The following is a 16,918-nucleotide window of genomic DNA, read 5'->3' as shown; positions in this document are numbered from 1 at the left end:
GATAAAAAATGTATATAAAATAAAATAAAATAAAATAAAAATTTTAAAAATATAAAAATATAAAAATGACTTAAACAATAAAATTAAAATAGGTTGATTCCACTGTTTTTTTTAAATAAGATTTATCATTAATCTTCTAAAGACTACTATTCAATTGATTTTTGTCTTAAATCTTAAATATATCTAACTTCTTAATTAATTTGTAAAAACGTTATTATTAACAAAAATAACTTATTAATCAAAGTCAATAACTTTTTAAATTAATCATAACAAATTTAAGCAAAGTAATTCCTCAATTAAATATTAATACGAATAATCATGTCTAATCTTTTACCTCTTTTATCAAGTAAAAAGCTAATTAGTCAAAGTGATTTTTTTTAATTCTTTTTAGAGATTTTACCTTTAACCAAAATACATTCTCAATTGTTGAATCCGTCCAATTTGGTTCGAACCAAATTTTAGTCAAATTCAATTGAGTCGCTCCAACCAAAATTTGTCCGAGTTTGATCGAGTTGTCCTTAACTTAAATTTCACAAGTTGGACTTGGCTAAATTCGATCAAGTCAAGCCCAACTCAAATTTGGCCGAATTCAGTAGAGTCGCCCTTGACCAAATTTATGTTGAGTCGGTCCCAATCAAATTTAGGTCAAGTAAGCTCTGACCGAGTTTAGGCCGAGTCGGCCTTGGCAAAATTTGCTCGAGTTGGCCCTGGTCAAAATTGGGCTGAATTTTACAAAGTCGAGCTCGATCAAAATTTGGTCGAATTCAATTTGGCCACATTCGATTGAGTCAACCTTGACCAAAATTTGGTTGAATTTGATTGAGTAAATCTGGCTAAAATGTTGAGATGGGACGAATCGGGTTGATGATTAAGATGGACCACTCGTATTGAAGGTCTAGACGATTGACCCATGTTGAAGGTCAAAATTAGTGTGAGCCAAGTTGACCAATCTAGGCTAAAGATGAATCCTAATCAATTTTGATAAAGGTCATGATAGATCGTCCTAAATCAAATATTTAATAATATATTTAAAAAAAATTCATGTTTAAAAAGAAAATCATAGACTAGACCCAGACCACCGAGTTTTTATGAAGTTTTTTATCTTGTGAATTTTTTTAATGAAGAATTTTTATCTTGTAATTTTTTTAGCTCGAATCCATGTGTACCAATGTTGAATGGAACCAAATTCCCAATTCCCAATTGTGTTTTGTTTTACCCTAATCCACAAAATATGGTTCAAATCAATAAATCTAGATAAAATATTTAGTTTTATATATTAACTTGAACATATTTTGTCATACTAATGTTTATACATGTTTCTCTAATTAAACATAGAAAAGGGAAATAACTCAACAATTTATTTGAATTAAAAAGGATACTTAAAGTTTTGAAAATTTGAGAGAATAATTTTATCATTCGATTCAAAATAATAAATAAATATGTCTGTTTATCAATATTTAGTAAGAAAAATATATCAAAATTATTAAAATGAATGTACGAGTGTGCCTTTAGATTTTACTTTCAGTAATCATAACTTTTTGTGTAATATTTTAATTATATGTCAAAATTTGTTTTGGGTAAGGTGTTGAGATCTCTTAGAACATTCTAAGATGTTCTGAAGACTGGATGAACTTCTTGATGGTCCTCCATCATCCTAGCTATGGTGTTCGCTTTCTCATGATTTACTCAATAATATTGTGATGAGTAATAAGAGTTAATTACTTGACCTCCCACTTCAGACATATATTATAAATATTATATTGAGCTTACTCTGATCCATTTATTATCAATAAATGACATTATTCCTATTAATTGTCAATCAATGACTATTATTCTCATTAACTGCTCATTAATAGTTGTTATTGCTCAAATTAATTATCAATTAATGATCGTTCCATATCGGTCCATCATTTCCTTGTTGGATGGTCAACCGGTTCTTGGTTGACCGAGTGGTCATATAGTACACAAGCCCTCCAAGTCCAAGCTTGTTCTTTATTAAAAGAGATGCACAAGGATTATTGTGAACTTGAGAAAGGTCTTTCGTGTTGTATAAAAAGTCTGTTTTCGATGCGCTTTAAGTCTCCGTCCCTCTTTGTTTTGTCTCAATGAGCTTTAGGAGTTCTCTAAGAATTTTCCCTAAGCCGTATAAATGACAACGCAATGAGAGTTCACTTTGGAATGTTCCAGGAGTCTTGGAACATTCCTAGACTAAAGAAATTATCAGATGGCTCTTCAGCGGCCTTGTTCTTTTGAGTGGATTTGAGGGAATGGATTTGAGAGGATTTGAAGATAATTTTTTTTGTCGTTTTTTTTAGCGAATTTGGAGGTAAATGAGATTGAATTTGAAAATAATTTTTTTTAATTTGTCACGTCAATACAATTCTATACTAATTCTCACAAATTTTATTTTCAAATTCACTCTCATTTATCTCCAAATTCGCTTAAAAAAACGACAAAAAAAATTATCTTCAAATCCATTCCTTCAAATCCACTCAAGAGTAGGAATTTCCTAAAGGAATGATTTGATAAGAGTTCTTTCCTCACCCACAAGTTTTAAGTTGACCAAATGATTTATATGCAAGTCCTATAAAAATCATTAAAATATTATACATATATTTATTTTAAAAAAATTATACTATGATAAGATAAATAGTAATTTAATTTATATCATTATAACAATTTCGAATAAAATAAAATTAAGTGTTTAAAAATGTTTTTTTTCTAATCCATTAATTTAAGAATGTTAAGTAAAATTTAATTACATTATAAAAATGTAAACAAAATAAAAGAAATTTTAAAATATAATTAGTTAGCTTTCATGTTAAATACTTTTAGAGATGTGGACTTAACTAATTAATTGCTTCTGGAAAATGGTAGTGAAGAAAACAATAAACAAACCTAACAGCAGAGCCAGCACGAAGAGCCGAGCACAAACTTCCGAAAGGAAGAAGAGAACCACGGTGCCGGTAGGAACGGCAGCGATGTGGTGACCTGAGAAGAGAACCACCACACGCCACCACGCCGATGACCGGACGACAACGACGTCACAAACTGCGGCAACAACGACGGCGTGGAGAACAAAGAGAATCACAGCGCCTCGCGAACTAAGAGTGCCTTCCGTGGGGATAGGAAAAGAGAGCCCCGAAAGCATCCGCGAGTAGAGGCAGCTGTGTCGGTCTTCCGCAAGCAGTAGACGACAGAAGAAGGAACCCTACCCCGCGAGCAGTAGAGGAGATAAACGGACCCTAATCGCGGTAAGTTTCGTTTATTTTCGCACGCGAAACGACAATGAATGTCGTCGTTTTTGTTTAAAATAATACCGTCTGAACTCACCAACACGACTGCAAGCTCGCGAGTTTGGCGGAGCTTACTGAGTTCTCGGCGAGCCCACCGATCCCGCTCCAAAACCGAGTTTGCTTACAATTCAACTTGGGCAATGTTTGAGGTATCGTATAGTCGTCGTACGTTTTTACGAGTTAACACTCTATTTTAATAAGCACGACTGTTTTCTTGGGTGAATTGATTTTTTTTAATAAATGAAATTCCATTTATAATTTACATTTTCTAATCATAGAACGAAGCTCAAATATTTTATTCTCATATTTTTGTTTTCAGAAATCTCTTCAGAGGTATTTGATTGTGGTGAAGGTTGAGTGATGCAATGCGTTGGTTGGCTTCATTTGATGAGAGAAAATTGTGGGGATGCTTGTTTCTGTCAATTGGTTCTGTTTTCTTTGTTGGGTTTTTCTTTGTTGCTGTGATTTCCAAGCTTTTGCCACCTTCTCATGTTCCCCTCATTTCTGCATTGCAAAATGACTGGTAATTAACTATTTGATTGCTCCTAATATTGACATTAATTGCTGTTTTGTTTTATATGCTGATTATAGCGAGTGTGTTATATTGTGCGTCTCACGAACACATTCATGATACACAGTAAATGGTTACTGTATGTCCCTTTCATGACACGAATCTGATTTGTTTAGTTTGAAATTTGTGTTTGGTGATGACTCGAATGTGGTAAGAAATTAGACAAGGTTGTGTTCTTGACTTTCTTGTCACTTTGTGTATCGGGTAAGTGAAACCTTGAGGGTTGTAACACGTTTGAGTCTGCTTGTTTCATACATCTCCGAGGGGCAAAATGAGTTTGTCTTTTAGATCTATATTAGAATAAGAAAAGTATCTATGGCTAATGGAAAGTTGTTCGAATACACCCCACAGTTGCCCGTCACTTAAGAGTCAAGATTAGGGGTAGTTTATGTATACCGTTTCATGAAACATTTCATACTCTATTGCAGCCTAAATCAAACATCTTGGATACTCAAGGCAGTGAAATTGGTAGCATAATAGCCTCACTGATGATGCTTTGAAAAAAAATTGTTAGGGAAATGATCAAATCAGAAGAACCAACAAATTGTTGGACTTGAGGAGAGAGGTTTTTTGTGATGAAGTAGTTAATGAAGTACCATTTTACTCTTGGTCCAGCATGATGTTTGTCTTAGTTTCCTAAGTGATTCTTTCTTTCTTTCATAAGGGCTTGGATCCTCCAAATTTGGGTATATGCTTCATATGCATTAACTCCTTAGGTTAGGAGTTCTACCTTTTACCACTGTCTGTCTACCACAACCAAATTTCCATCCTCTTTTGAACTCTTGGACTAAAATAAGAAAAATAAATTTGACTTGTTTGATAATCATGGACAATTAGATATATCGTTGGAATGAATTATGTGTTGTTGCTATCATTTTTTGTATAAGCAATTTCTGTTATCTTTGTAACTAATATTGTCTCTCTCTGAGGAAGAAAGAGAAACTAATTGTTTTTCTGATTTTGTTTTTGACAAATATAACAGGTACTACTGCTTCTTGGTGCCATTGACTCTCCCTATAATTGTTGTTGCTGTGTACTTTCATTGGCTCAGCATGAAGTTGTTCAAGCATGCTTAGCATAACCTTTTCAGATTTTGAAGGCAGAAAAAAATGTATGATCTTGGAGCAACAATCACCTACATCAATTGCTGCCTTGTTAGATTCTCTGCAACTTGCACTCCTCTCATCACCTAAAAAGAGCATAAGGATTAAGATGTTAAATGTGATTACATGTGTGAATTAACATGCAAAATTGTTCCCATTTAATCAAAGGCCTCGGTTTTAAATCCTGAATATGGTGCTAAATATTTGCACCAGTTTTTCTAGAGTGATCTATGTAAACAAATATATAAAGGGTGCTTATGTAGTGTCTACTACAAAACAAGTTTATGGGCGAGTTAACTAGGTTCATGGGTGTGGGAACATAAACATGTTTTAGAGTTGACTCATATTTACAGAATTTTAGGAAGTGAGAAAGTCCCAACTCCTCTGACTTATAGGTTGAACTGTAACTTGGAATTACACAAGTTATGAACATTTTGCACATTCTAGTTTTTTGTGCACTTTGTGCTTTTGAACTGACCATATTTGTGATTTTGTTTCAGAACTAAGGACGTTCAAGAAACCAACGAAGCACGTTTAGTTGATGAAATCATAGGGTTTCAAGAAGGCTGTTATCAGGTACTACTGCCATCATAGGTTGGCCTTTTTTCTTCTATGTGTATTTGATTTATATGTATTTATCTAGTTAAAAGTGAATTTTATATCATGCAAATTTTGCATCTTTTTTGTTTGGATTGATATTGTAGAATTGAAGCATTAAATTGGAGTAAAATGTCAAAATTCCGTATTTAAGTTTCTAAATATTGTAGTCCTGTCATAGCAGAGTTTCATGCATTTTATTTCAAGTTTAACAACTTACATTGGAAGCTGGTTTTCCCCCATTAAATATGATGGTTGTATGTCTATTTGATTCAGGCTTTAAATGTGATTTTTGGCATGAATTTCAGCCCCATTTTAGTGGTGCTTAATTGCCTTCAACTCAAAAGGAAAAAAATGAAACCAAAGTAGGATAAACACCTGATTTCTGTGAGCGTTGTAATTCAAATGTTAATCACGCTGGACCATGATACCTTCAACTTTATTAAACTGAATGAGAAGCAAAAACAAACCACAACTTTATCATCCTCCAGAATGAAAAACTTGATTTTTTATTGCACCTGGGAGGGAGAATGGGATTTACTCGTATCAGATTATTGTATTGTACAAGCCTTTGGAAATTTTATCGTATCACTCTCTAACCTTGTACCCATGGTTCTGAATTGCGATTGAGATTGTTCTTGTAGTTGAAGCTGTTGTATTTATTGTGATGTGGGTTGTGGTCATTATAATTGTTATGTTTAATCTGATCATAAATTATTCAATTATTTTAACTATTGATATATCTTTTACAATTATTCATCAGTACATCATGCAACCTTCCAGTACACAACCGTGGACAGCCTCTTGCACTTCCCTAACATCCCATCCATTTAACCATTGAAACTTAAGGAGTTACGTTAGAAGATTGAAATTTGAAACTTTGTTTCCTTTTCCTTTTGACAAAAATGTGAAATTGAATGGTGCTGAGGTTCCATTGCGGTCCATTGTAGTTATGTTATGAATGCATTATATATCATTTTGTGGACTGTTGACTTTGTAGGATGCTCCACAACTGTAATGTTGTGCTCACAATTGCGGTCGCAGACTGCAATTTAAAAACATGCATATATCCTTTAAATCAGAAACGCTTTCACACTCCTATATCTGCCAACTAAAGTGCCTCTTGCACTTCCCCAACATCCCATCCATTTAACCATTGAAACTTAAGGAGTTACATTAGAAGATTGAAATTTGAATCGTTGTTTCCTTTTTCTTTTGACAAAAATGTGAAATTGAATGGTGCTGAGGTTCCATTGTAGTTATGTTATGAATGCATTATTTTGTGGACTGTTGCCTTTGTAAAATGCTCCACAACAGTAATGTTGTGCTCACAATTGCGGTTGCAGACTGCAATTTAAAATCATGCTTATATCCTTTAGAAAAGAAACACTTTCACACTCCTTTATCTGCCAACTAAACTATTAGTTACACAGGGCATAACCTTCAATTTTCTGTCTTGGTCATGACCTCCTACATTGTGACCCATCATATGTCTTCTTATCTACCCAAGCTACTTTAGGTATCCTATCATCGATGCTCTTCCCCTCGAGACACACAATGTCATTGGATGTCATGTAACTGGTTGTCAAGGGTGTAAACATAATCTCTAAGGAAACTGATCCTTAACTTTTCCACCAAAGTTTTTCTTACTTTATCTTTTGGTCTCTCAAATGTTTATTGTCAAGGGGCATTTTATTTTTCTGTTGACTTAAATTTTTGAATTTTGGAGATGATCTAAACCTTGAACATGTTTCATATTTGATGATCGTTCTCTGTCTTCCATTCCATCTGTTGCTGCATTTCAGGTAAAGCATAGTAGGAGATTGGGTACTGATTTTAATCTTATTTTTGCAAAGGGTGTGCCTTTTTCCTATGTTATTATGATTATTGTTTGGGAAAATGGCTATGATAGGAAAGTTATATCCTAAATTGATTATATCTAGAATGAATGAGAGTCGATTATTTATGCGCTATTAAGTGAGCTTTAGGTAGTTGTAGTTCAGAAATTGTGCATTGAACTTTGCATTCCACACTAATTTTAGATTTGCTTTTCATTTAGACTCAGCCTTATCAGCTTTCGACAAAACTGCCACTTGTTCCCCATAATTGATTTGTGATCAGATACAACTGTTTCAACATTTCAGAGTTTTTGAATATTGATTGTTTACAAATATATATATATATATATATATATATATATATATATATATATATATATATATATATATATATATTTTGTTGATATAGTTTAAATTGTATTTTCGTTTTGATATTATTGATGGTAAAATTTTATCCTTTTAAACATTGTTTAAAATCCTAGATTTTGTTCTAGCTTCCTTGCTGCAACAAATTTACAGGAGTCCCAGCTCTTATTTTTCCATCAACTTTTAGAGTAGTGATACTCAAATCGTAAACTGAATATGATATCATTTGTTGTCCGGAAAGTTGGGTTTAATACATAAGCAGTTGTGGTGAGGCACCCATTTTATTTGGTGTCAAAACTATCCCATTTATATTTATAACATTGAGTCTGTTTTTACAATTCACAATGTAGTTATACTTTCTTCTTACTAGTAGACCTGTACATTGATGTTTGACTGTTGTTGCTTTAATTCTTATCTCTACCTTATAATTAAATTCTTTTCAAACAGGTTTATCTTGGACTATTCAAGTTTCACAACTGAACGGTTCAATGCGGAAAACTACTGGAAATATTGTAGGCCAATTCTTCGGTGGTTTACATTGTTATCTAAGAAGATGCATATTTGCCATTTTATCTGTGGGTCCTGTACCAAGTCATATTGCTTTCATCATGGATGGGAATCGAAGGTATGCAAAGAAGAAAAACATGGAAGAAGGTGATGGCCACAAGGCAGGATTTGAGGTTCTCACGTCCATCCTTAGATACTGTTATGAATTAGGAGTGAAGTATGTAACTGTCTATGCATTCAGCATTGATAACTTTAAAAGGAAGTCCAAAGAAGTTAAATCCTTGATGGAATTGATGCGGAAAAAGATTGAGGAGTTGCTTGAACAAGAAAGTCTCATTAATGAATATGGTGTTAGATTACATTTCATTGGAGACATGCAACTATTGACAGAGCCTGTAAGAGCTGCTGCGGAAAGGGCAACGAGAGTTACTGCCCACAACAACCAGAGAGTTCTTTTGATTTGTGTAGCGTATACTTCTCGTCACGAGATTGTGCATGCTGTTCAAGAATGTAGCAAGGAAAAATTTAATGAAATTCAAACGTTAAAAGAAGAGAAAGTTACAAATGGTGCGTTTTCAAGAATTGATCAGGGCCTGAAAGGAAATGATTTTGGTTTGCTTTCTCAAGATTCATGTAAAGAATATCGAAATGCAATAAAAGCTTGTAGTACTGAAGTAGAAAGTGCTGCAAGGAATGATGGTTTGTATGAGAATAATATCGAGAATCATATAGATAACGACACTGAAGCTGAAACGACATTATACAATGGGCTGGTTGAATTGACTAAGGAGAGAAAGGATATACAGGATGAGGTTCCTTTTATAAAACTGGCGGATATTGAGAAGAACATGTACATGGCAGTTGCTCCTGACCCAGACATCTTGATCCGATCTTCTGGAGAAGCTCGCCTCAGTAATTTTCTACTTTGGCAGACTACTACATGCCCTTTATATGCACCAACTGCACTTTGGCCTGAAATTGGTCTCAGACACTTGATCTGGGCAGTATTGAACTTTCAGAGACACTACTTTTATTTGGAAAAGAAAAAGAAACAGTCGTAAGTGTATTCTTACCGGCCAAAATACATAATATGTGGCAACAGGTAAATTATATCTGCACACAATTAGCAATTAGAGCAGCTTTAAATGTATGGTTTTTTACTGCACAGAATATCAACGTAGATTATTTACATGCTTTTGCTATGTAATAAGAAAATGGAAGCAAAATATTGTAAAAAATTAACAATTTCGTATTATTTTCAGATTTTTTTTTCGTTTATATCTCCTACTTTAACATGTAATTTCTAAAATATCACTTCATTTCTTGGATTCAGAGATTTATAAAAAAAAAAAACAAAAACAGAAGAAAGCAGGAATAGTGTTGTCTTCAGTATTTCTGAGATGAACAAACATTTTTTTTGTAATTTTTGAACAAAACAAGAAATCAAAACTAGGTCTCCTTAAACAGTTATGCACTGTGGAAGTTAAACTTGTGGCAGGAAGTCTAAAAGTAGAAATCTAGTATGTATAATTCTTTGACCTGCCACAAACTAATTTCCTCTGAACTGTATATATATTTGAACAGGCCACATGTATGTGAAGAGCGATGTGTACGAGTTTGGTGTAGTGCTTCTTGAAATGCTGATAGGCGTGAGGGCACTTGACACAATGTCCAGAGAGAAGAAGAACCTTGAAGATTGGACTAAGCCTTGTCATTCTTTTAAAGAAACATAATGGATGGTAGGATAAAGGGTCAATATTCGCGAAAGAAAGCATTCAATCACCACAACTTACTCTAAAATGCCTATTACATGACCCTAAACAATGTCCTTCAATTTAATTTCACTAGATTTTTAATGTTATTATAATTTGTTTAAAAGGGGGTTATCGTTTTTTGTGAAGATATTAATTAACTTGTGTTATTTTGTAGATACCCTATATGCTATACCACACTCCATATGCATAAATCGTAAGAAACTTAAAAAGGGAGAAAATAGGTTTCGTTTGTTGCATTGGATGACGGGGTTGTCACATAGATGTGACTATCCCTTGTGTGGAACCAGAAGATTCGTTTAGATGAAAACTATCAAATAAAAGTATGATCTCATCCCATATGCTTTTTATCTCCACAAACTAGGACTTGTTTTCGGGGGTATGGATGTTCCACCGCCCGAGGTGTGCATTGTAGTTGATTGACTGTAAGTTTCGGATGGACCAAAAGTTCATCATAGAAAAGCTAGGCTGCTCATAACCAAGGGATGACAACACGAACCAAGCTAGTTTGTTGGTTTACACAGGCTTGTTTTGCATAACTGGCAATCTTTGTTGACCAATGGTGGAGTGATCCACATTTGATTCTCATAACCCATATTGATTTAAATTCATTGTAGTTCAACATTATGTTGTGTGTTTCTTTTAAGTAACCTGCTCATTTATGTTTTTTGTCTAGTTTATATAAAAGTAATTTGTTTATTCGCTTAGTCCATTCAAGAGTAATTTCTTCATTTGTTTTTTTTTTCAGTATAGTTCAACATTATTTCTATTTTCATTAAGTTTATATTTAAAAATTAAAAATTATAAAATTGTGAATATTATCTATTTTAAGAAATAGACTTATAGAATTTATTATTTCTATTGCTTTAATTATATAAAAATAAAGTTATTAAAATCCTACATTCTAATATTTTAAAGAAGAAAAACATTACAGAACAAATTATTTCTTATGCGATATCTACTGACCAAATGTTATGCAAGGGTCAGTAAAAAAGTGATACGTCTAGCTTGTGCAAGCTAAGAGTGGGATGGGTCAAAATAGTGAGTGAATCCGTATTACCGTCTTAATGACGAGAATAAAGGAGAAAATCATATAAGAAACCTTTGATATTTGTTTCTAATTAAATTTGACACTAAAAAATTGTTATTTCAATAGAAAAAAAAAACTAGATTTTACTTTTTGTTCTTTGTGTTTGAATTTATAATTTAGTCCAATTTACAATTTAAATATATTAATTTTATATATCTAGGAAAATAGGTTTCTTGTAACATCCCAAAATTATACAGTCATCAACTATATAATAGAATATTCACATGTATTAATATAACAAAACAGTCTTACAAAATAACGAGATAAACCTCGCAGGTGGCCGAACGGCCTTACATAGATACATAAAACTTTACGAGCGTTCACTAAATGATAAGAACGAACGGTTTACAAAATAAATACCGAACGTTCATGTCTTTAACATATAGCAAAAAGGGGCGCTCGCTCAGAAACGACCCGCTATCCTAACTAAACTAACCAATAACCGAATGTCCTACTGTTCGGCCTTCACTTTAACCTATACAAGATTCTCTTCAAGCGTTTCTTCCAGAGACGCCTCTCCCTCTGCTCACATCCACACGGATGATCATTGCAAGGACAAGACGGACATACATATACAGACAACACAATGGAAAACGAAGGGTAAGCTTATTGAATTTAATTCAAGTAAAACATACATTACTTAATCATATCAAGCACTTCAAATAATTCACAACATATACTTCAATTCATTCATTAACTCAATCAATTTCCTGATACTAGACTGACTGTCCGGACTGTATGAATTTTGTGTAGCTACGACGTTCGTGCACCCAGGTGGGATAGCTGGAATTCTCATCAGCGGCCACCTGAGGTTAGTCCGTTCTGTCCAAGTTACAGTTATGGACTAAGACCTCCTGCCATTCCCACACATGACATACTCCTCTCTACTTGAGAACGAGCACTCACGAAATATCAGGATGAACCGCCAGCTAAGCTTACCACATTCATACTTTACAATTCCAACTTTCATTACTTATGAGTCGTTCCTCCCTGGAACGCTCGTTCAAAATCCACAATCATAATTTCAGCTCTTATACTGTTCGCACATTATAATTTTTCCTCTTAACAACATTTTCATTCTTAGTTCCACTTTCATAAAAAGACGAGCGTTCAATCCTCTTCATAACGAGGACGAACGTTAAAAGCGAGACCGAAAGGTCTTCTTTTCCGAAAGGATAAAGTTGACACATTTTACATGACGAACATCATTACAATTTGAATCAGTTATATGAACTGACTCTAGAACGATTCGATTTATACTTAGAATAAATTAAGTACCAAGATTCAGAGTCAAATCCAACTGGATGGAGATACAAAAGACGAGTATTAAATGTACCAAGGACAATTTAGTTAGAGTAAACCGACTGCCAGTAAATGACCGAACGCAGTACGTGAATTCACTGAAATTTAGGACGAACGCTATGAAAGTTCAGGACGAACGTTATTTCTAATCATTTGGTAATTACGGAACGAACTAGCGTTCGGTATAAGACCGAGCGCTACTTATAACATACGCTTTGGGACGAGCGTCGCAGAATGACTAAGTTCCAAAGTTACTTTTATATGTTTCTCAATTCTCACAAAATACTCAGGATATCTACGTTCGACCGATCGCTCAAACGTAGCTCTAATACAAGAGGGCGTTCGTCCTCAAATAGAATTCTTTCCAAATGAAAGAATTCCTTTTCAATTGAATTTGGTAACAACACCGAACGGTCAAAGACCGTTCGATGACGAACGTTCAATATCATAAGAAAATTCATAATCACAGTTTCATTTACATTATACATTTCTCAGCATATACTTTCAAATACTCATCTTATCATATATTTCATATTTCGGTTTAATCATACAATAGTACATTTCCTACTTATCATGCATCATCTCATCATCATAATCATATACCAAAATCAAATACCATAGATCATACTTAATATAATTCATAGAACATTCATCCAACACAGTATAATTCACAGAACATTCATACAACACAGTATAACAAAAAAATTAAATTTAATAAGCTTCCCTTACTCGGATCAGTAGTGATCGTTCTAAGAGTGAGTGGTCTTGACTCGTCCAAATGTGGCTTTCTATTCTCAACTTTTCTCTTAAACTCTTCAACTAAAATTAACCAAAAGAAAACGAAGGAACTTAGTTTACACCCTTGCATGCAGCTGAATCTGGGTTTGCAGGAAATCCAGAAACGAGCGTCTAGGTTGGGAAACTTACCGGTTACAGAATTGGAAGTTGTTCGGTCCAAGATGGAGCTCACGGTGCAGTAAATGTTTCTACGGTTTCTGAAACGTGATCGGAGAAGAGAATGGTAAGTTGCAGAAGAGAGAAGGAGGAGGGTTTTAGAGAGAAGGAGGAGGGTTTTAGAGAGAAGGAGGAGGGTTTTAGAGAGAAGGAGGAGGAAAGGAAAATCTGAGTTTTGGAAGGGGAGAAGGTGCGCGCAGGAGAGTGGGAGGTTTTTCAGAAAAAATCACTTTTGTTCAAATCACACTTTCAAACGAACGAACGTCTCCCCTGTCGACACCTGCACCCCACTACTGACTTCAAAAGTTTCCAATTTGACAAGTGGCGTGCATGCATGGATCGGTAGTGGATTTTTAATGCATTGAACGTGTGACGTGGGTGCATTTATGGAAGCAACTTGGTGACTCAGCACTGTATTAAATGAGACATGACATTTCTCCAAATACATTTTTTTGTAAATAAGTATGATAGTTGAAATACATAACAATGTTAATTTTATCCCTTCATTTAATTGTCAAGAGTTGGAAAAAAGAAGATTCAGTTATACAAAAAGAAGTAAAAAAGATGATAAAAAGAATACAATAAAGCTTAAATAAATGAAATCTTAATAAATGTATTGAAGGTTATTGATGGAATTTATCACATGCCATAAATCTTTTTTAAGCATCCTTAAAATATAATTATATATAATTGTTATTCTTAAAGTTTATTGGAGTTGAAGGAGTTTGTAATCATATTATGCTCATGCAGGATATTGTAGTCTGGTTGATACCAAGACAAGTTTTCATATTTGAATTTTTTTTACATTTAGTGTATCTTGTCTCATCAATATGCTTTTTTATTTTTTTATAGTGAATTATTGATAATGTGTGTCTAAGAAAATATCATTAATTGACGAAAGAAAACGAAAGAAAGAAGGTTAATTTGATTGTTTCTCTTAAAAATAATAAGAGTTATGTTAACCACACAAAAAAAATGATTCTTAATCAACCAATAGAGAAAGAGTCAAAATATTTCTTTTACATATGAAGAAAGACTAAAAGCAATGGATTGCTTTGGTTCTACTATTCATATTTCCAATACCTTATAGGGTATACGAAACCTAAGTAGGCTAGTGGAATGAATTACACATCTATTTAGGAAGAACATTGAGTTTACATGAGGAGGCTATTAGAATATGTAATTTAGTTTTTAAGTAGTTTTTTATTCTATATTTAGAAAAGATTTTTTATGATCCTTGTTTTTTTTTAAGAATTTGATTTCTATTTTAAGATTAACCTCTTTGATATATAGTACAAAATCATGACTAATTCAAGCATGATTTGTTATACAAATAGTGGCTGGACAAGATCGATAAACGACATAAAAAGTATATTAAGATATGTTTTCTCACTAGGATTAGGTATTTTATCTTGGACATCAAAGAAACAACCAACCATGACACAATCAACAACAGAAGCAAAGTATGTAACAATTTTGAAAACCACGAGTCAAACATTATGGCTACAACTGTTATCTATTACGACAACAAATCAATAATAACAATAGCAAAAGATTCAGTTCATCATCAAAGAACAAGACACATAATCATTAAATATCACTTTATTAAAGATGAAAAGACAACTAAACAAACTCGACTCGAGTACTATCCAACAGAAGACCAAATTGCAAAAATTTTTACGAATGCGTTACCAAGACCAAGATTTGAACTACTACACATCGTGCTTACCGAATTTGAATCAAGAAAGAGTATTATAGTGTAACGCAAATTCTACAAGAATATAGAAAATTCTAAAATAGAAGTATTAAAATATAATTGAAATTCTATAATATTGTAGAAAAGTCTAAAATAGGAAGACAAAAAAATCAAGAACATTCTATACACATAAATATTTAAAATATTTCACATAAGTTGTGGCTAGCATTTTTTAAAATAAAATCTATGGATCTATAAATATCCATGTACTCTACCATTAACACAACTATAAAATATATTTCTTCCAACTATTTTCACAATTTTCTTTATCATATCAACTTTCCTTTCACAATCTCAAAATGCTAACAAAGTGCTACAAAGATGGTAGAGGAAATGAAAGTAGAAGAACTTTGGAATAAAAGGTTTGATGAAGTTTGATACGGAGTACTCCCATTGATGTTGATTTGAAAAACACTAGCTGTGAAATAAGAAAAAGAAGTATGGATGTGCTTATGCAAGCATTGGAAGAGTCTACAATTAATATGATTGGCGTTTTTGGGGTGGTGGTGTGGGTAAGACCAATAGTGCAAGAAGTAACGAAGAAAGCTCAAGAAAAGAAGTTGTTGAATATGGTGGTTCCAGAAAATATAACAAGAATTCCTTACATCATAAAAATTCAAAGACAAATTGCTGAGATGTTAGGAATGAGATTGGAAGATGAAAGTGAGATCGTAAAAGCATATAGCATTCAAAAGAGGTTAAAGGAAGAAAGAAGAATACCCTTTATGCAGTGATGAAAATGATGGAAGCAAACATGATGTAAATGATACATCTGATGAACGGCCAACATTTTCTTATTTGATGTCCAAAATTCTAGAATAATTTTATGATATAATCCAAATGAGAAAGTAGCATTCATCAGTTTTATTATAATTTTAAAAAGGTAGCATATAATATAGGAATTTAATTTTTTTTTCGTGTCATCCAATTAATCTCTGATTGCCATGTTATGTTAAGATTATTAATATTTTAATTATTACTTTAAACATTTAATTAAATGTGTTACGTACATATAAAAGACTTTTTTATATTATTATTTTAAAATAGATGTATCAAAATTATTTTCTTAATTTAAAATTTACACGAAAAAATATTTTTTTCATTAAAAATTTATTTCTATTTGGCTGGTAATAAAATTCTTTGTTTTTTTAAGATAGCAAAATTAAACTCTTAGAAACTAGGAAAGAAAATTGAATTTTAATGATAGCCTGAGATAACCAAAGAGATGAGGAACATATACAGTTTTCTACAGACAAGTATATCTAAGTGGTATAAATTTTCGCATTTTCACACTGCAATTACCTTTCAAAATTAAAAAAAAAATTAGTAAATTCTGAAAACATATATGTTTCGATAATTGGTCAAAACACACAACTTCATCATAAAAAACGTTATAAACATATATAATTGCATCATTTGTTTTTGTTTTTTCATATAAATCATCACTTGTCATACACAACGTTTATTTAATTTTATTTTTATGGTGAAAGTTGCCATACTACACCCAATTTCTATTCTTTATTTTTTAATCTGGATTTGTAAAAGTCGTCACATGTCTTGATATTTTTGTTAATGTTTTTTAATAAATTGAAATCGTTTAAGAAAATACAATTACTTTATAAAAAAAATTGTAGTTAATGATACTACTTCATTTTTGTTTGTCATATATTAAAAACTTACATATATATTAATCTAAATTGTGTTGAGTTTGGAAGTAAAGCAAGCAATAAACCTTTAATCAAAAGATGACATAAGCATTTCCTCTA

General features: G+C 32.6%; 1 protein-coding gene across 2 annotated transcripts; it reads left to right on the top strand.

Moving 5' to 3' along the window:
• Positions 1-2,855: 2,855 nt before the first annotated feature.
• On the top strand, positions 2,856-10,156 carry LOC108329315 (rubber cis-polyprenyltransferase HRT2). 2 transcript variants are annotated; one of them, XM_017563481.2, is made up of 5 exons: positions 2,856-3,254; positions 4,850-4,978; positions 5,471-5,546; positions 8,219-9,380; positions 9,863-10,156. In XM_017563481.2, the coding sequence occupies exon 4, from the start codon at positions 8,260-8,262 to the stop codon at positions 9,337-9,339; it is 1,080 nt and encodes a 359-aa protein (XP_017418970.1). In that variant the 5' UTR covers positions 2,856-3,254; positions 4,850-4,978; positions 5,471-5,546; positions 8,219-8,259; the 3' UTR covers positions 9,340-9,380; positions 9,863-10,156. The 2 variants fall into 2 exon arrangements, with proteins under 2 accessions (XP_017418970.1, XP_052728874.1); XM_052872914.1 differs by having other exon boundaries at positions 4,850-5,021.
• Positions 10,157-16,918: the final 6,762 nt, after the last annotated feature.

This window comes from Vigna angularis, chromosome 2 (assembly GCF_016808095.1).
Source record: "Vigna angularis cultivar LongXiaoDou No.4 chromosome 2, ASM1680809v1, whole genome shotgun sequence".
Classification (NCBI taxonomy): Eukaryota; Viridiplantae; Streptophyta; class Magnoliopsida; order Fabales; family Fabaceae; genus Vigna; species Vigna angularis.
The sequence above is the reverse complement of the archived record's forward strand: the minus strand, read 5'-3'. Positions and strand labels throughout refer to the sequence as shown.